Consider the following 21,157-nt stretch of genomic DNA (forward strand, 5'->3'; position numbering starts at 1 on the left):
CATATTTCTTCATATTTTTATATTTAGATCTAAATGAAATTATCAAAATAGTGTTTTCAACAGGATTGTGCATTGTGAAATCGTAACTTGCACATATGATCGAAAATTAGTTGAAATTTGCAAACTATGTGTTAACAATCAAATAGTGTAACGTCCGAAACACCTTTCTTGAGCTTACACAAAATTATTGGATTTGAAATACCTGATTTGTGTTTTGACTTGAGTTAACACTTATAATAACTTCTTTCATAATGATTTATTCACTCCAGATACCCTCAAATATGGATTATCATCATTTATTTGGTATTTTTTGTTTCGGACGTTACATTTGTTTCGGACGTTACAACTGTTAACGGAAAATTGGTTTTAACTATAAAATAGTATTGCAATGATGTATTGCAAATTTCTTTTTTTTTGGTGGGTAGCCGCCATGAAATGTTTTAAAAAAATTACGAAAGATAGGTCCTGCAGTTCATATATTTTCTGCTACTTCAAATTGAAAGTTGTTTCGGACGTTACAAAATTGTTTACGGAAAATGAGACAACTTTTTCAAATTTTGAGTATGTTTCTAATATAAGCGCTACTACAATAAAATTATATTTTCTTTTAATTTAATGACTTGGAGTAACTAATAAGCTTATTCAAACCATAAACAGTCTCATTAATTTATTGTTCTGGTGGGTTAAATGAGGGTCTACATTGTTTACGGAAAATGTAACGTCCGAAACACCATTTTTAATTGCACTGTTCCATCAAAATACAGGAGTTAATTCAGATTACTGTTAACTTTCTTTAAGATCCACCCATGCTCATCAAACATCAATAGAAAAAAAACATATTGTTTGTGGGTATATATTTTTTTCGGCTCCAACTAAAAAGGTATGTCAATTTTGTTACAAAATTCCGTAAACAATTGGCTGTTTAGGGATACCTCATGCACATAAAGCAATGTTGAAATTTTTTCATTAAGCTATGGGAGGTCAATCTAGGTCCATGCTACAAGAAAAAGTTGTAATTGATTTCTAATTCTTTATCTTTGAAAAGTTTCAGGCTCTCAAAGGGCCATTTAGCTATTTGGTCATAGTTAAAAAAAACCAGTGCCATAATTATGTACAAGTTATTTCTAATTGTACATACATCTATGAAATAGTTTATAAATAGGAATTGTCGTGGTCTCATTGATAAATCACCGCACTGTGGATCATATGGTTCGTGGTTCTAGATATTCAAGATATTAATCTGCATTTGCCACATTACACCCAGGTGATGTAAATGGGTACCTGGCAGGAATTAATTCCTTGAAGTGCTGGAGCGCAATAATGGCTGCCAAGCTAAAGTCGGCGTAATAACTGTGGAGCGCCAGGAGTGTCCAATCTGACAGACATGAGCGCTATAGAAGATCTTATATTTTACATTATTAGTATTATTATCGTTATTATTATTATGATTATTCTAAAATGATGAAAAGAGAAACATATGTTTTGACAAATCTATATTTATTAATTATTTTGAAGAACAATAAATAGGTAAAACATTATACACATCATTTCGTTTGGCATACATGTACACAAACATGCACGTCTTAAAATTCACATAAAAAATGCAAGAAATAAAACTTCTCGCCATACATGTCTTTCACATGAAAAATAAGGATTTATAGATAATAAATAAATAGTGTTTATTTAACAAAATGACATATGTTAACAATAACAATCAATATCTGAGATGCAATACATTGCATCAATAAATACAACGGCAGTGAATAAGATACATTTTCGATGGAAATGCGGATTTGAATATTATAGATACAATCGTAATTGATATCTCATCCATATACATGTTATATAAATAATACAACATGACATAATGACACATAAATAATTCTCTACCATAAATGTAAGAAATGTGAAATTATATATGATAATACTAAGCATGAAACATGCTAGATTTTTTTTATGGAAGGGTTTGGGCAAAACGTCTTTAAAGTCTTTGACAAGAGAGGCGGGAAAATGAAACATTTTTCTGAAGCGTTATACGTCTACAAAATATTGGACAAGTATAACCAAATAAATATATATATATATATATATATACAAATATAACACATATCTCGTATAACCATGTTTGCCAAATCAAAGCTACAATACCCCTCCCCCCTTTAAAAAAAAAAAATCCTTGTAATATTTTGTTTCAGTTGAAATTGCCGACTGTATGCTAGTTAGATAGAATTGATATTAAGTTCATTTGTCTGTTGGATCTTCATAAACACGCAAGCTTTAAATAATTTCTAGTTCAACATTTCAATTGCAAAGACAAGTATATATACTTCAATTCTTTCTCATGGATTCTTGCTCAGCATATTTCCCCTACAGCTGTAGTTTCCTTCCGAAATATTTATTTGTGTTTAGTCAGACCGAACAATTCCATATGAAGGAAATCTTGTTTTGATTGTACGGTGGGTTTCGGGGTTGGGTAGTTTCCGGGTTAGTGACACGGTGTATTGCTTCCGGTTGGGGCTTTACGATTGCTTCCTTCCTCTGGATAGTTGGAAAATTTTTCATGTTAAATTCTGTTTTTATTTTGTTTTGTTTTCATTTGGTTGTCACGACAGATTATTCAGAAATAAGAATCGTTCCGTTACCCCCAAACCCCGAACCACCACAAACGATGAGTTTTTTTGCTTCAGTATTGCACTCATCAAATAAGTTAAATCTACATCAGGCTTATGCGAATAATATTAAGAGGAGGAGGAGGGGGAGGGGGCTGATGCCTCTTATCTGAATATGAATCATACTGTTGTTATTTACCTAGTGAATAAAGCGAAACAAATATAGATAATGAACTCAGTATGTTTATATTTCCCAGAAGTGTTTACGACCTAACGCACTTGCATCAATATGTCTGTCTAGACAATTTCTATCTTTCAATTCATTGAAAAGAAGTTTTTTTAAAAATACTATGATTGATGGGTTAGAAATGAGTGTTGAACACTCGAGAAGGCTAATATATCGTGCAATAAAGAATGATATTGACTTCAGGTAGCAAGTGTTAATTTTGACAGCTGGCCATCAATTCATGTAAGGAAGTATCGAAAGGTCAGATATGCTGTTTTTGTGCTGCTCAGATGATGTTATGTATTACCATGGACCATGTTATTACTAATCTACTGAGTATTCAGAAAAAAGGATAAACTGTTTTAACGCATGTGCCATGTAATAAAATAAATAAATGTCCACTGCGTGTGAAGCACAAGAGTACGAAAAATGAGAGACAAATACAGAATATCGAAAGTTTGAGAGAAATCTAAGAAAAACAAAGGCATCCCGATTCATTAATTTTGGAAAATACTTTTTATCGTTTTGTATGTGGAAGCTAATAGGAAAATTGTCCAACGCCACATCGCTGCGGCATGACCGACTCGGCTTATTTACAGTGTCCATACCTAGAGTGATTACAACTTTCAAACTTTGATTTCTTATTATTTTTTCCGGTTTCCTTCAAAACGTTAACCAGATTGCTTTTCTGATTTTCTGCTTTCTTTTAGAGCAGTTGTCTATTAACGTTGGATTTTCCTTAGATGCTATGAACAAATGGATGTGGCTATTTTGCTAACACTGACGCTGGTAAAAACAAAAGATTGAAGCCAAACCATTGACTCTTTGATGTTGTTTAGGACGGAACAGTCCCTTCCATTTTGATCGGATCCTTGTTCGTATGTGACCGTCACCATGGCTCCAGAGGCAGGAAGATTACACTGTAACCAAGGAAACCATTGAAATGTTATTAAAAATAAAGAGTCAGAACTAGCACATGTGCTAGTCGAGCCCGACTCTCGTTTTCTAAAGCCTAACATAAGTAAAATAAGGATGGGTTTCCAATCCCTATAAATAAGATTTGTGTATAATATTACAATCCAAACAATCAGACTTGTTGCTTTAATTACAAAGTTATAATTTGCGGTTTTACGAAAGGAAGTTTTTGATTTCTCCATTCTTAGATCAGGAAACATAATATTCCATATGTTAATCCCAACATACGAAACAGAAAACTTTCCTTGTCTGTTTTGAATAAGGGGAGACGAAATTTTCGACCCGACTTTTGTTTCGTGGAATATTTATGTTGTATCATACTGCAATAATGTTTTAAGGTATGAGGTAATCGTTCATTTATGAAATCAAACACAAAAGTACAAATATATAATGTATGCAATTTGAAAACATTCAGCAATTAGGGGTCATGAAACAGTGCAATAGTATTGGTACGATGTGGCTTGAAAGTTGTAGCACGTGTAGCCATCTTTTGAGTATAAAATAAACAATTCAAGTGTGATTCATATAATATCAAGTTCTCCCCCAAACCTCGATGCCATGTGTAATATGTGGCTGTATTAGACCTTTATACAACAGTATCAATATATATTTAGGTACAAAGTGCCGTAATTTAAAGAGGATATACCGACCTTTCTCGGTATACAGTAATTAACAGATTTGAAATGTGATTTCCATGCTAAATGTCTGTCACTGGTAATGCCAACAAAATAATGTAGCTTCCTGTACTTTTTTTCTTCGATAGTTCAATTGTAACTCACCTCGCACGAGCTCAGTGTTGTATGAACTTTGCGTGACATCTGACTAAATCTGCTTTCTAGTGTAGTGTAGTTTTGCCCTCTGACTTCTTCCAAATTAGAACTGCTTTTAACAAGGCGCAGGACGGATTCGTAGTACTGTATATGAACTAAAGTTTTATTCAACTTATCAAGGGAGCTCACCTATGAAGAGGATCACAGAAAATAAGACAAATAGAAACAAAAGTTAATCACCAAAGACCATTCGATGGGTTTAAGGCGCTTGATTTGAAGATGCGAAGGTCGAGGGTTCGAATCACGATACTGCACTAATATCCTTTGGCAAGGTATTAACCTGCAATCGCTACTCTCCACCCAGGTGTTAAATGGGTACCCGGTAGGATGCGACCGTCATTGTTGGTCAAACCGTTTTTGAGCGTCATGTAACGCCTGGCTGGAATGCTCCCCAGTGAGTGGAGATTTTGCATACATTGTGTGCGGGCAGGCACTGAATCCAATGACCGGGGTAATAGTATATTTTTTAAAACGCTTAGAGACATTTGTATTAAGCGCTATATAAAAATTAAATATTATTATGATACTTTTCTATTCCTATTAAGGCTGAAGATTAAGTTCTTAGTAGGTCCATGGTACGGGTAAGCTTTCTCCGAATTGCAAGAAGGTATATCAAAACCAAGTAACAAAACGAAAAATGACACCGCTCCCCCAAAATAGAACACTCCAAATATCCTACTACCTCTGGCGAAACGAGTAGGAGTTCTTATTACAAATAAATGCAAAATGTTTTTTTTTTTAATTCAGCCGGTCTTATTTTCATATCTGACTTGCGTGAAAAGAAAAATAAGCAAGTTTGCATGAAAAGTGAAGTTTTCTAAAAAAAAATGCGTTTCTCTCCAGCTTAGGGGTGCCAGAGAGCCACTTGGGTAACCTTTAACAAAAGTATAATATAACAAATAATATCGCACTCTTTCTGTACTTTTTGTCGGAAAAAATAGTAATCCAGCACACTGTCGTCTCTTTTTGCGTTGGAAAAGAGCAAAATAGCGAGTTTCAATTGCACTTCGGCCGGTCTCGCAAGCCCTCAATCAATATACCAGTTTGTAATTTGGTACAAAATTGTAAAACCCACTGAGACTAATACTGGATACATGCTACTGAAATGTATGTAATCATTATTCATGCATGCACCTGTGATGCATTTTATTGAACACAGGTGGAAGTAATCCTTTCTAGAGGGCAACAAAAGAATCACCTCCATGACTTTAGCTATGGTTATTTCAAAAGGCACAAAGTGGGATTTATCTATGTTTAAAAGATTTGTGGATATTTGGGGTCATCTGACTCATGTGCTAACTACGAACAAGTCTATTGTGGTCAGACGGCTTCGGGATGAGCGGCCAATGAAAATACTAATCGTTAGCTTTCTTCTGGTATTAAGCTTGGTTTGATTGGTTGTTTATTGTAAACAGTTTTACCCATTCACATAATGGAACTACCTGCCTGATGAAGACACTTCCTCGTGGGCACTCAACACTGTGTGGGAGTTAGTTTGTGGTAAACTTCTTTTAAGGTACAAATCTAAGCAAACGTTTCCATATGTTTCTTATTTACAATGAAAACGCTTGCGCCCTTTGATTTGATCAGCGAACTTCTAATAAAAATAGAATATGAAGAAGTGTAATTGAACTACATCTTTGTTTGTTTGTTTCGATGTTGGGGGTTTAAAATCAATTTCAGATTTGGTAATTAACTTTTAATATTTAAACAAATACACTTACCGAGTCACTTGCACTAATGGCTGGCAGTACGGATGGTGTTGGGGAAATACCATAGTCTGAAATAAGACTACTACCTACAGAACAAGTCCAGTTACTCTGTGTAAAAAAAAAAAAAATGATCTCAAGACTCAAGATTAAAATTAATTGTCGGTATATAATCAAGAAATGTTGCTTTCCATCGGTGTTATACAAACAATGTAAACACAGGTAAAAACATAATATGTTTTACTTTTTTTTAATAGTTTATCTTGTTACCTATTCGGCGGTACCTGTGCTAGGTAGGGCTATCAAAAGCGAACTAAATTATTGTGACCCTTGGGTCTCTCCTCCCAGAATAACTGATTGGTGTTGTGCATGTGGACCACTAACCCGGGGTTTCCCCTTACTCGAATACCGATTAGTACAGTAGTTTCTAGAACGTGCAAAGATGGTGACATTTCTCAATCTATTAAAACGGGGCCTCCGTTTAACGTTCTATCCGAGGGACGAATTCTTTTACCCTGTAACATAGCCTGCCTCTATGAAGCAGGGAAAAATGGACGTTAATACACGACGCATGCGACAGGCCTCACCACGCTCGCTATAATAAACACATATAGGCTTTCTATTTGAGGCAAACATTTTGTAATTATATTGCGCCCCTTTTATTTTTTTCAACAGTAATAATAATATTAACAATAATAATAATAAGAAGAGGTAGAAGAAGAAGAATTACCAAAAGAATATTAGTCAAGCCGATGATATGTTGGACATCACGACGTAACTCGTAGGCCACTGGAGGGGGGCAAGTCTGTGACGACGCACTAAGTAGTTTTCGTGTTGGAAGACATGATACTTTGATTCCCATGGCAACTATGATCATTACTAGCAAATTAAGGATGCCTAAAACAAAAGGGAAAAATGAAATGGTATCATGAAATGTATTAACGAGGGATGGAAACATCTTCAAGAAAGAGGCATAGATAGAAACCCCTATTTCAGTTTTTACAAAAAGTATTTATTGCTCTCAATTTGATTATCCTCGGTAACAATGCATATTTAACATGATTACAAAGGATTTCGAAAAATCAACCTCAAATCCCCAACCGACGTTGAGTATGAACAACAGGTGGAATTGACTGTAATGAATGAATACCACGCTTATGAAATTCAAAATTTATAATAAAACTTACTAAATGATAAAGCACTTAGATATGTCGGAACATATTCATGACATGGGATATGCAAAAGGATATTGATGTTGTCCTTGATTTACTTCTAGACAGTTTTTTAATAATAATTTTAAGTCTATTGCTTCAAATCAAAGTACATACTAGAGCAGTTGGTGAAGAACATGTACATCAATATAATAAAAACATTGTAATGAGTGGTACGTTATAAAATGTAGCGTACAGAAAATTGCGAAGATAACAGTGATAACCATATTATCAAATTTCAGCATCTTTCATTGTCTTGTTGCATTATCCCGTTCCACTTGTTTCTAATTAAATAGTTTCCACCTTTATTTGTATGAACTTAGGTTATTTTCTATGCATTTATTTCGAAAAGGAAAGTGTTTATTATACATCACAAAAGTGTTAATTATTTTGTTACTAGTCTCGACTCCAAAAGATAATGTCTGTGGGTGAAAATGGAAAACTAGATATTTTAATTTTACGGAGCCAGTCACTGATATCTTTCCTGGATTTGTTTTGCAACAGGAAACGTATAAAACAAATAAATTAACGTTTGCAAATTTGTTTGACAAAAATTGCATATTAGTGTACTTTTTTATACCAATACGGTGCACATTTTTATTCGCAGAAATCCTTCGATGCAGGAATTTGAGCTAAAATGTTCTTAATCTTGACTATGAAATTGTAAGGGGTGGCTTTGTGCAACTATGCCACTGTAATGCTATTTCAAGCGGTTTAGGAATTTGTGCTTTAAGTCAAATCCACCTTCCATTTTTTGAACTGTTTTGTGATATTTGTTTTTGAACATAATTCCTTCACAAACAGAGAATAGCTAATTTTATCACTTGTTTGTACTATAAAACTATTCATTTTCTTAACTAAAACCACCCCTGTTTCTTGAGATGTGTTCTCTCTCATAAATTGTTTCCAACTTGCAGGAATAGCGGATATAATAGCACATTAATAAAACAAAAATGTATCGATCTCACGCCTACAACAGAACTCAGTGAGAGATATGAAGCTACCATTTTCACTCAGAAGATCTTCTAATTAAAGTACCCCAGCTTCAACTTATTTTTTTATGACACATAATCTGTTTATGAATTTGTATAAATGTATCATACCATACCACGATGGTTGAAATGAAATTTCTTTCAATATAACTAGGTTATAGTACTTATAGTACTATCAAGCTGAGAGAACATGTTTCCAACAAAATATTTGATAAGCGATCTCTGATATCTTTCTATTTGAACTTTCCATTGAAAATCCTCTTTTCACCATACTTCTTTAAGAAGACATCAACAAGTATTTTTCAATCCACCTTTTTCATACGTATTATACATAGCACTTCTTTTCATGTTGTCTCTTTTGCCAGACCAGATGAAATCAAAAAAATAATTGTTGAAGTCGAGCAGAAAAAAGTAACTAGTGGATCTTCTATGATACTAAATAAATACACACATTTTGGAACAACCGAAGACTTAATTACGGCAATTTTTATTAAACACCATCAAATAACGGTAGTTCCATATCCTTAATAACAACTCAGTTTAGTTCAACCTTTCCAGTTACATTTTAAATCTTTACATGATATTCCTTCTAATGACTCAAACTATGTTACTTTTTTCAACATTTACTCTAAGACCAGGGATTTGTGTGAAAGAAGACAAAATAGCGAATACTCTTCTTAAGTTTAACTCTTCAGCACGTAAGTAGATTACAGTTTCATCAGCATACTGACTGACTCGTATTTCTACATCATTTACCGGGATGCCATTTAATAAGTCTATCTTGCCGAATTATTTATCAAAGAACTTCAGCTTCAATAAGGATTGGGTAAGGCGATAGAGGGCGGTGTCTGACACCTCTGTGTAAATAAAAAGCTTAATATGAATACTCATTATTTACCACACAACTGTTCATATTTTTGTATAGCAGTGAAACCCATGATTTTTTTTTAATCCAAATTTCTGCATGCTCGGAAACAAGAAATTCCATTTAATGGCATCGCCTTTTCGAAATCAGTAGATAAAGCTAGGACTTTTAAACAATTTTGCCTTCAATGATGTATCACATCGCTGTATGTATGTATGTAATGACCATTATATCGACTTAAAAAAGAAGTTTGGTCTCCATCTATAATTAATGGAAGAACCCAGTTTAGTCTATTGGCTAGTCCGTATTTAGGAGTGATATGGGTCGCCATTTTTTTTTAACTCGAGGTATTTTTATCTTTTAGGGGAACAGAGTAACCATGATTCCTTTACTCATTGATGAGCAGATTTTGCTTGGTGATAACACGAGTTGAACATTCTACAGATAATATTTTATATCAACCGAAAATTCTTTATATAAATTTAGCAGGTAGCCCATCTGTGCCAGGTGTTATTATCTGATGTTAAATCTTTGACTGCTTTATAGCATTCATCTACACTTATGAAACCTTCGCAAAGAAAAATTGTTTAATGGCGACAATTCAAGCACAATTATTATTGCTTTTAAACAGTTTCTGATTTTTTTTTACTGATGCAAAATTAAAGATGATTCAACTATGAAGGTGTCAGCTTTTTTAAACTTCTGAATATGTATCTCTCGTAAATTCATTTTTCTGATTAAAAAAAATACCTAGTGTCCTTTTCTCCTTCAGCAATCCAGTGGCACGATTTCTAATCATAATTCCTCGAACAAAATCTTCTTGCATTTGGCATAGTTCTCTTTGATGACGTAACATCAAATCATTTAAAAAGTTATCATTTGGATCTATATCCAAAGCATAACGTAGCTTCCTAATGTTTTTGACCAAGTAATGTATTCTATTATCTATTCATTTTTTAGCATAGAGGAAATAAAAATGCATTTCTGAATTATTCTGTATTCATCAAACTCCCTTAAAGTACATGTATTCATAGTTCAGTAACTTTAACACAAATTAAATTCCTTATTTCTTCTTTTTCTACTTTATAAAAAGGTAAAGATGTATCTAGCTTCCAGAAACCAGGCCCTCTCTTGTAAACCATATTTTCCACTACCAAACTTATAGCAGAGTGGTCACTCCGATCACCTAAGTTTATTTTACAATGTTCAACATTCTTTCTCAAATTATTTGATATAAGAAAATAGCAAATTATCTTTCTGGCTACCGTTGACCGCCATGTAAGCTGTAACTTTGATGAGTTTTGTACACGCCAAATGTCAATTAAATCAAAGTCATTTTTGAACAAATCAATTTCAGATAAACATTTTGGATGCTATTGCACATGATTGGGATATCTGTCAACCTTTATATCTTGTACTGTATTCATGTCGCCCCCATAATATTAGGCTCTTTCTCATATTCTATTACAAAATTATGAAATTTCTAAATACATCTTCACTATCTGATCTGTGTTTGGACCATAGACATTTACAACTGTAAACTTCTTTTTTCCATAGGTAAGGACAAGCAACAAAATATAATATAATAGTATACACCTGTAAATTTGAATTCGGCTTGATCAATATACACACTCCGGTACTGTCGGATTTCCCGTAAATAAATATGACATGATATTCCTTTTCCGCTGAACATATCCTTTCAGGGTCTTTACAACTATGTGTTTCTTGAAGCAAATAAACATCACACGGTTGTCTTCTTAGAAAATCACTAAAACCAATTTCCTCTTTTCTCTGACTCTATCCCCTAAGTCCCTTGGGTTTAGTTAATATAATTTTATCTGGAAAGATTCACCCATTATTATACTTTCCTTTAATGAAATTTTCACAAATACATATTTTGTATATACCGGAAATCTTGAAGCGAAATAGTTAGACAGCTCACACACTGATGATGGCAATATGCAAATATATAAGATTTTTCAAAATTAACTTACAGTTTGCTTGTTGCATGTTCCAATCTTTATATTCCGAGCCTCAAACAGACAATTATACTAGTTATTTTCGTGTCGATCTCTCCTCAAACAATTCAATATTCAAATATGATCAACTTTACAGCTAAACAGCTTAATTTATACGTATTGTTAAGAGAGAGAGAGCAATATGAAAAGGGCAAACGAATACAACAATTCCCATTTAGGATTAGTCACAATTTTCAAAGAAGGATACAAGAAATATATAATGACTGACTTTTGACATTTAACTTGTGGTGTTTTAACCTGTTAGGCCGAATTATCTAAACAGTTAGTCATACTTATGATGATCAGTAGAATATGTGATGTAATATGCCATTTAAGGGATGTGGCAGAGACAATAGGCCTTTTTCGTAATGTAGCCATATTTTGTGAAGAAAGCAACTGTACGAACATGAATTGCAATTGCTCGACATTTATTTCCGCTTCAAGGCGTTAACATTTAAAATAGGCAATATGTGCCTGTAATACCAATACACATACATGATGCAAATTGCTATGTACGAACATGAAAACTCAGGAACATAATTCTGCGAAACTCAAAACCAAAATACATGTAATATAATCCTATCTGCAATATCAAACTGTGAGAATTAATTTTTCAGAATAATCCTGAGGATCTCTGGTCACGTGATCACCAGAAAGGATAGTAGCTCCTCCCGGTAGCCCCCCAATTCATGGGGCTCTGAACGTGATCCACCAGCAGGATAGTAACTCCCGCTGATATCCCCCTCTTCTTGGGGTTCCTGTCCCCCTCATCACTCCTAAACGCGGACGCGTATCCCGGCCTGCTTGGCCAAAGATATTGGCAGTCCCGCGTGTTCAAATTAAATTATATAAAATTCAAACCTCTATACCGTAGCTGACTTAAACTACCATCCTTGTTCTCTGAATGAATATGTATTCTCTAACCTTGAAAACATCTACAAAAACATACATATAACGATAATTACATGTATACTCGTGATCGATCTCTCCAATCACCCCAACCTCCCAACCATAAAACAACACGTCACAATGACCTGTAACTTGACACACAGGATTAAAATCTCCGTGCGGCCCAGCCTCCCAACCGTAAGACATGTGATAATGGCCTGTAATTAAATACAGGATTAAGTTCTCCATGCAGCCCAACCTCCCATCCGTAAATCATGTGAAAATGACCTGTAGATAAATACAGGATTTAACTGTCCATGCAGCCCAACCTCCCATCCGTAAATCATGTGAAAAAGTCCTGTAGATAACTACAAGATTTAACTGTCCGTGCAGCCCAACCTCCCAACCTTAAAACGATGTGTGACAATGACCTGTGAACAGGATTAACTCCCCGTGCAGCCCAACCTCCCAACCTTAACAGGGTGTCACTAATAAAATGTAATAGACTCAGTTTAAGACTTCAAGACCACCAGAACCTTACTCAAAGTGTTTACACTAACATAGTGCTAAATACACATACATCCTACCCTGGGCACTTCCTGCCCGGCCCTCCAACTAACTGCATGATCAAAGCTAAACAATACACAATATGCAGCATAACCTCCACGCCCAGTATCTCCATATCTGAACTTTGCCACCTTGTAATGTTAATACTATTCCTGTGCCAAAGTACCTGCCCCATACCTTTCTCCTAACCACCTAACCTTAAGGCAGGCTATAGCCAGTGCAGGCAACATAACCACTGTGACTTCTGCCCTGATATATATCACTCCAACATAACTCCAGCTTAAATCCTTTGTGGTTCTTGACTCGGGACTAAGGCTTGAACTATGTACCAACTTATGGAGAAGGTTATGACTATTTCCTATTTTCAGACATGCCCAATTAAATCCACCTTAATGTACAAGAATTTGCAACTACCTCGCTCCCCAATCTTTGGCCTTGGAGCAGAATGTGTGCATAGATCATGTCCCCTTAACAACCATAATACATCATTGTCTTTAACTGTTTCAAACATGTCTGAGTAACAAACCCCCACCAACTATTCCTCATTCGTTGTTACGCAACCTCGTAACGTGTGAACCCTAAATAGTCACTTGGGAATGGGTGGGGGGGGGGGGGGGAAACAATCGACTGCCTTGAACGGAAAATGAAGCGAGGATGGCTATTCAAAGCGCGCTCATTTGCACGCATAACTTTGCCAAATTATTTCCACACTAGAAAATGTTCACATGCACACCACATGAGTCGGATCTTTACGCGCATGTTTTGATACTTCTGACCCCAAAGTTTGTTGACCTGATTCGAACTCTTGCTTCTCCCAAAAATGTGCTGATCAGTTTATGCTGATCACATTATTTTGTGAAGAAAGCAACTGTACGAACATGAATTGCAAATGCTCGACATTTATTTCCGCTTCAAGGCGTTAACATTTAAAATAGGCAATATCTGCCTGTAATACCAATACACATACATGATGCAAATTGCTATGTACGAACATGAAAACTCAGGAACATAATTCTGCGAAACTCAAAACCAAAATACATGTAATATAATCCTATCTGCAATATCAAACTGTGAGAATTAATTTTTCAGAATAATCCTGAGGATCTCTGGTCACGTGATCACCAGAAAGGATAGTAGCTCCTCCCGGTAGCCCCCCAATTCATGGGGCTCTGAACGTGATCCACCAGCAGGATAGTAACTCCCGCTGATATCCCCCTCTTCTTGGGGTTCCTGTCCCCCTCATCACTCCTAAACGCGGACGCGTATCCCGGCCTGCTTGGCCAAAGATATTGGCAGTCCCGCGTGTTCAAATTAAATTATATAAAATTCAAACCTACACCCAATACCTTTTTTGTTTTTGTTTTTTGTTGTTGTGATTAATTAATTAAATTATTATTATTATTATTATTATTATTAAAAAAAAACAAACAACTAGATTCAGCTTCTTTACAGATCTCTTGAGATCTCCTACTTTCTCCCCCGGTTGCTGTAGGTATTCATCCTGACCTATTTAACCATACACCTATGATGTCATCATATGAACTATGCTCATTGCCGTTCACTTCTACACTTGTGTCATGCATTAAAGTTGGGTAACTATACATTTCATGTTGAGGTGTTAATGCATTTGCATTCTAAACTGTTTGGAGCTACTCCTGCTGCGCGAGGAAAGATAGGGGCAAAACCGGCTATTGTGATCGGACTTAAAGATCTGTCGAGCTAGCTACATTTCGTAGTCGGGAAAATTCCCCTATGGCCCACTGGTTCCTGAAACATTTAGTGCGACCAAGTCTTACTGACTCCAGTCCTTGCCAGCAGACTCAGGCTCCCTTATCACTAGACAATTATAATGTAATGCCATGTGACTTCAGATTTTCCAGATTCAGAATCAAAATATTTCCACCTCATAATATAAACAAAGCCAAAATACATTTACATTGACGAATCATACATCACCCTTTTACATGCGCACTGACTGCCTTATCCCCAGAGGTAAACAAATTTGTGTCACAGTATATATCTTTTATAGATTACTTATTGAAACAAGCATGACTTGACAGTACAGAGTTATATATTCAATGTATCAGAATCTTCCACGACTGAAGTACTTTTCAGTGTGTAATAGTATTTCTCATGCCTCCCGTTACCTGGATATCATCTTATATTTTCAAACCCAACCTCATGGAATAACCCAAATATAACTCAATTCAACTAATTGACTTTTGTCGCTCACTTTAGGTTTTCATAGAATACTATTGACATTAGGCTGAATCTGTTCAGAGAAGGCCAGTGTCCTTGGCTGCAGATTCGAATTTATCGATGAGCATGTCAGAGCCCACATCTGAGAGATGAATTCCATCCCTATGGAACAGACTGTGCTCTTTGGTATCTATATTGTGCACTATCATTGATGTGTTCACCATCTGGGAGATTCTCCTCTTTGCGAATTTGTTAAGTGACTTCCGCACACCATCCATTGCTTCTTGTGATGTTGGGCCTGGTCTGCTACCGTAGTAAAACAATCTTGGAAGAATTCCAGACCAGGCTATGTGGGTTCCTGGCATTCTTGCTCGTAGAGTTTGAATTGCTGTATCGATTGCGATTCTGCAACGGCATGCATCTCTCTGACCCAAGTCGTTTGTTCCCAGGTGAACGATCGCCAGTGCAGGTGGTGCGTTGTAATTCAACCTATTTCTGACCATTCGGGGGAGGTCATGGAGAGTAGCACCTCCTTGACCATGCCACTGTACTGCACCCTTCTCTGCTCCCAAGTGCAGGCGGTTCTGTGCAGTGGCTCGCTCTTTGGCCCTTCTTACGATACTGTCCCCCACTATCCAGACTCGGTTGCGTACTCGTCCTGAAATAAAATAGTTAAACTCCCGAAAGTAACATGTTCATATATTTGGGAAGAACAAAATATAAAATTTTCTTGTGAGCTTTATTTTCATAATTGTAATAACTCCCTAGTACTTAGTATGGAGTAAATGTAACTTATCTTATATAGCGCAAATAAACTTCACTGCGCCACCTACCCATCTTCCTAATTTGTTCTGGTGGCACACCATTCAAGGCAGCTGTAGTAGCTGCCCCAATTCGGAAAGAGTGAGTCCCATACCGACTAACATTCGCCCCAATTTGCTGAATGTTCTTTTTCAGGACTGCACTGAACTGGTACCTTGTAAGGGGGGAGCCATTCTCATGACAGAATAGTAGACCCTCTACCTGTGGCCTTGCTTGTAAATATGATTTCATGGCCTGTACTGGGCATACCCCCTCTACCCGGTTTGCATTAATCCACAAGGTGGTAGATTTCCCATATTGGTCTGTCTTAGAAAATCGGATTTGTACATCTGTGATATTCAACGCCTTCCTTGTATCATCACCCTTCCCTCGGACGGTGAACTCCCCTATTCTCAGGAAACCAAAGAATGCTAGTAAGTACGCTGCCTTGAACATGATTGCTTCGTATCGTGAAAAACATACATATGCTAGGTTTGGCAACAGTTGTCGCATTAGCTCCCATGTGATGGGTCTTCTAGTATCTACACAACATTTGTCTCTTCTACTACCTTCTTGCATTTTCATAATCAAAAAATGTTTTGTGGGATCAGCCCAACCATGCATGTTATGTAAATATGCTAGGGCTGCAACATGCACTGTGATTGTCGTGGGTGCTTTCCCACTGATAGAAAGTTGGGCAATAAATGCCATGACCTGTTTCACTGATGCCGGCCAAGAAGGATTCAACTGGTGATTCAACCGAAATTCCTGAAAAGAATCCACTGCCCTCTGATACACGCGCTGAGATCCTTCCCCTAGAGATTGTCCCAGCAGCCACTGTGTTTCTTTTGCTAGGTCTGTAATATTCCAGGCGGTATTGGTGAGGCCCTTTCTTCCGCCAACGGCGCCAGCTTGCGAAATCGGTACATCTGGAATCGGGAAAGGGAGTCCGCAATACCATTATCATATGTGTGTACATGAACTGCCTTAAACAAGATATTTTGCCTCAGACACACCAAGACGAACGATCTCACCAAAGCCATGATTTTTGTACACGATGATGTCTGTTTGTTTATTGCATACATCACTGACATGTTGTCTGTGTACACGACAACTTTCTTGTTCTTTAGCTCATCTCCCCATATTGACACTGCAAGTACAATAGGTACCATCTCTTTCCATGCTATGGAAGTACCAGTGATTATTTCCCGTGAAGACCATTTCCCATTGAACCATTTGCCTCCGAAGTAGCCGCCAAAGCCTATTTCTCCACTTGCATCTGTGTAGAGGCTCATTTCTCTACTATTTACCCACCTTTCCTGTGTAATTACTGTTTCGCCATTATAATACTCTATGAACTCCAGCCATGCTCTCAAGTCTAGCTGAGCACCCTCGGAAATGGACAATGGCTTAGAACTAGTCTTCTCTCCCTTTATTAGGTCTATCAACCGGCGTAAGAATGCCCTTCCTGGTCGCACAGCCCGACTAATAAAGTTCAGTGACCCAATGACTGATTGGATCTCCTTAACTGTTACATATTTGTGTGACAACATCTTCTTAATCTTGCGCCTAACCTCAGTAAGCTTATCATGTGGAACTCGAACCTGCATTAACACAGAGTCAAGTTCTAACCCGAGAAATGTCAATCTTTTGGTAGGCCCCTCGGATTTCTCTGCCGCTAATGGAACCCCTAACTCCTCACAGATTCCTTTGAGAACTTGTACCATCTCGAGGCATGACACGCCCCCGTGCTCTATTGAACTAACACACAAGAAGTCATCAACATAGTGTATAATCCCGTTTGAGCCACTTCGCTCCCGAACACAATATTCTATGAATGTGGAAAAGGTCTCGAAATACGCTGGAGCACATCTGACCCCCATGGGCAAGCATTTGTCGAGATAATATTTCCCCTCAAATTTGACCCCTAACAACTCAAAATCTTTCGGGTGCATAGGCAACAATCGAAAGGCGGACTTAATATCCTCCTTAGCCAAGTCAGCTCCCATTTCAGCCTCGGCGACCATCTCAACCGCTGTATCAAATCTAGTATATTCCACTTTACAATGCTCATCTGCAATAAAATCATTCACAGAGTATCCAGGCGGGTATGATAAATGATTGATTAATCGATAATCCCCCGGGGATTTCTTTGGCACCAGGCCAATTGGGTTAGTTCTCAAATTTTTTAGTGGCCTGGACTCAAAGGGACCTATGTATCGCCCTAGCTTAATCTCCTTCCGTATCTTCTCTTGTGTAATGTCCTTGTTATTTTCTGCTGATTTTAGGTTGGGTAAGTCTACTGGCATGCGAGGGCCTGTATAATTTAAACAAAATCCTTCTGTGAAACCACTTTCCAAAAACCTGGCTGCTCGCTCATTTGGGTAGCTTTTTAACAATTGTTGTAGGCTCTTTATTTTAATGGGTGACTTCCCCAAGGATATAACCTGTCCTGTAATCTGTACATCTCTACTGTTACTGTGTATGTCACCTTCAAGCCTGTCCTGATTTCTATTTTTTGTGTGTTCTATCTGTCTCCCAGGAATTGCCTTTTCCTTACTGAGCTTTGGGTTTGGGGGCTTTTGAGTTGGATTGATTGTTTGGGCAGAAAACCTTGCCGTGGCCACTTGCTCCACACAGGGAACACTTGTGCGCGTACCTACAATCTTTCCGGCTACAAGCCCCTGACCTGAAGTTGAATTCGTGACAGATTCCACTGCGAAAATTGGGTGACCTGGGGGGGGGGGGGGGCACAAGCCTACCCTTGCCCTGTGTTTGGCTAGTGCTAGGGTTATATGTTCGCTTCCATTCCCTCCTGTTGGACCATGGGGCCGATCGCCCGAGTGGACGGTCTTGGCCACGAACTCCCCGAGGAGGTCCCACTCCCACTACATGAAGGAGCCACAATTCTCCATCTATACCTGCCCAAGATCCACCCTTCTTGTGGTAGCGGTGACGAAATTCGATATCATAATCTCTCCACCCATACCCATAATAGCGCGAAGCAGCAGATCGAATAAGGTGGCAGTATTTCAGTAAGTCTTGTGCGCAATTCAAATTTGCTTCCAAAACAATGCTAGCATACACAAGAAATGCATTAGTCCACAACTCTATGGTTGCAATCTTATTCTTGGATGTCGCGCTGACAGGTTTCAATACCAATCTCCCTTCTTCCTGAGTCATTGCCAAATTCGTCCTTTGTTCGCCTCTAGCGATTCCATGACATTTGCTCCGGCGACAATTGCTCCGCTGTAAATTTCATACGCTAATCGAATGGCTAACTTCAACCCTGGATTCAACACTATACCCTACCCTAAACCTAACCCTAAACCTAACATAAAACCCTATTGAAACCCTAACCCTAACCCTACGTGTCACCCCTCTAGCTTCCCACCGTGTGTGTGCTGTCACCTCTTAGGCATTCACTAACACATTAAAATCCACATACTCGCCTTTCCATATTTTCTCCCTAATGTTATTGGGAATGGCCGAGCCTAGTCTATCTCCAACTGGCCGTAGTGGGGATTGGGGCGGGGAGTCATTTACTGCGAACCCGGACCTATGCTCGGTATGTGGTACCGATGAATTACCGATACCTGTGTAGCTAGGTCTGCTGTTATTATCATACTGACTTCCGATTGGCCTAGATCTATATTGAATGCCTCTTGAGACATGCCCTTGATTCCCCGACTCCAAGTCAACCTGGGGCACGATTGTAGGGAACGAAGTTAAAAGTGGGTTCGCCCCTGTTATGTGACTATTGTCTGCCCCTCTGTGTGGCCTGGGGCTTGTCGTACCGACCCCAGCACTAATTGCTGTGCAATTAGCCATAGATCTAACTTCGGTTGAAGTAGCATTAGTACTAGTGGGTAGATCAAGATCTAGATCTATCCGTACCTCACCTGTTGACTGTAACTGCAACTGTGATCCCGGCTGTGATGGTTGGGTATTCAGGGCTGTTGCTGGTGGTGGTGGGGTGCTCGAAATTGCTGGTGGGATGCCTGCTGCCGGTAATGCCGGGATCGCTTCAGGTAGGCCTACTCCGCTGTCTACTGTTAGCGGCCGAGACTGCAGTGCCCGTGCCCTCTCTGTGCTGCTTGCCTGACGACGGCGCCTCGCCCGTCCGTTGATGCCTGTGGCTGAGCAACTGCTGGCCGGAGTTTGCGCTGAATTGTTAGTTTTCTTGCTAATTGAGCTGGCTCTAGTGCCCTTCCGACTCTTTTCAGCTGTTCTCTGTCTTTTCTGCTGGGCATTAGCACCGCCATTGGCGCACGCATTGGTCTTTCTCTTTCCCATTTCGCTATTTTTTTTTTTTTTTAAATTTGATTTTATTTTTTTGCAGCTCTAAAACAATCGACTGCCTTGAACGAAAAATGAAGCGAGAATGGCTATTCAAAGCGCGCTCATTTGCACGCATAACTTTGCCAAATTATTTCCACACTAGAAAATGTTCACATGCACACCACATGAGTCGGATCTTTTATTTTCATTCGAATTAAAACGTGTTTCTTTTTCGTAAAATTTTCATTCAATTTAAAGCGAGACGATTCGCTATTACGTAATAGCGTCTTCCGTGAATTCAAATCCGTTCCTTTGCATACAATTTCACACGTTTTGCACACAAATTAAACATGTAAATCTTACCTAGTATGATCATATATAGAACCCCGCAAGCTTAGTTCCATGCTAAATCCATTTCAAATTTTATGGGTTGTTAAGCAACAAACATGTTATTTGTCCTCACTAGGGGTGTATACCCACTAAATCATCACTATTTAGTAACTGAACGATCATGTGTTAGGTAGATATAGCCTAGCCACATTAATATAGAATTAGTATGGAACTAAGCAAGAGTGTCTTTTTATGAATATGCAAGTGGTCAGAAATTAATTTTTTATTCAAATTAACTTTATCCTCTAATGAAATGTTGGACATCCGCAATAAACCTTATGATTGGGCAATCCCATAATAAATTTTGTATAGATTCCACAGAGCTATAACAAAATGAACATAAGTCTGACTGCGAAATAGTTAATAATTTAAGATATTTATTAACGCCAACTATACGATGTATTATCTTGAACTGAAAATAACGGATCCGTGTAGATAAACATGACTTGACAGGAATTAAGAAAATTTTAGCCCATACTATGTTTGGTATATTAAACAGAGAATCTTCTTGGAAATTAATTCAATGTGTTTTTCCCATGTGAGTTTGTTGTCAATGGCAACTCCTACAAAATTTACAAATTGTTATATCAATGGTC

The 21,157-nt window shown here is 37.7% G+C and overlaps 2 protein-coding genes across 2 annotated transcripts; both read right to left on the reverse strand.

Annotated features, from left to right (window-relative positions):
* Positions 1-2,702: 2,702 nt before the first annotated feature.
* LOC105445198 lies at positions 2,703-7,686 on the reverse strand. The gene is made up of 4 exons (XM_011680418.2): positions 7,080-7,686; positions 6,365-6,460; positions 4,590-4,769; positions 2,703-3,755 (listed from the first exon to the last, which is right to left on the reverse strand). Exons 1-4 carry the CDS (start codon positions 7,305-7,307, stop codon positions 3,582-3,584), a joined length of 678 nt encoding a protein of 225 aa, XP_011678720.1. The 5' UTR covers positions 7,308-7,686; the 3' UTR covers positions 2,703-3,581.
* A 7,480-nt stretch (positions 7,687-15,166) lies between these two features.
* On the reverse strand, positions 15,167-20,363 carry LOC105442356. Its single transcript, XM_030973578.1, has 3 exons — positions 19,793-20,363; positions 15,923-16,819; positions 15,167-15,747 (listed from the first exon to the last, which is right to left on the reverse strand). The coding sequence occupies exons 1-3, from the start codon at positions 20,184-20,186 to the stop codon at positions 15,167-15,169; spliced, it is 1,872 nt and encodes a 623-aa protein (XP_030829438.1). The 5' UTR covers positions 20,187-20,363.
* Between the last annotated feature and the right edge of the window lie 794 nt (positions 20,364-21,157).

The sequence above is a fragment of the Strongylocentrotus purpuratus genome, unplaced genomic scaffold, assembly GCF_000002235.5.
Source record: "Strongylocentrotus purpuratus isolate Spur 01 unplaced genomic scaffold, Spur_5.0 spur5_contig_865, whole genome shotgun sequence".
In the NCBI taxonomy this organism is placed as follows: Eukaryota; Metazoa; Echinodermata; class Echinoidea; order Camarodonta; family Strongylocentrotidae; genus Strongylocentrotus; species Strongylocentrotus purpuratus.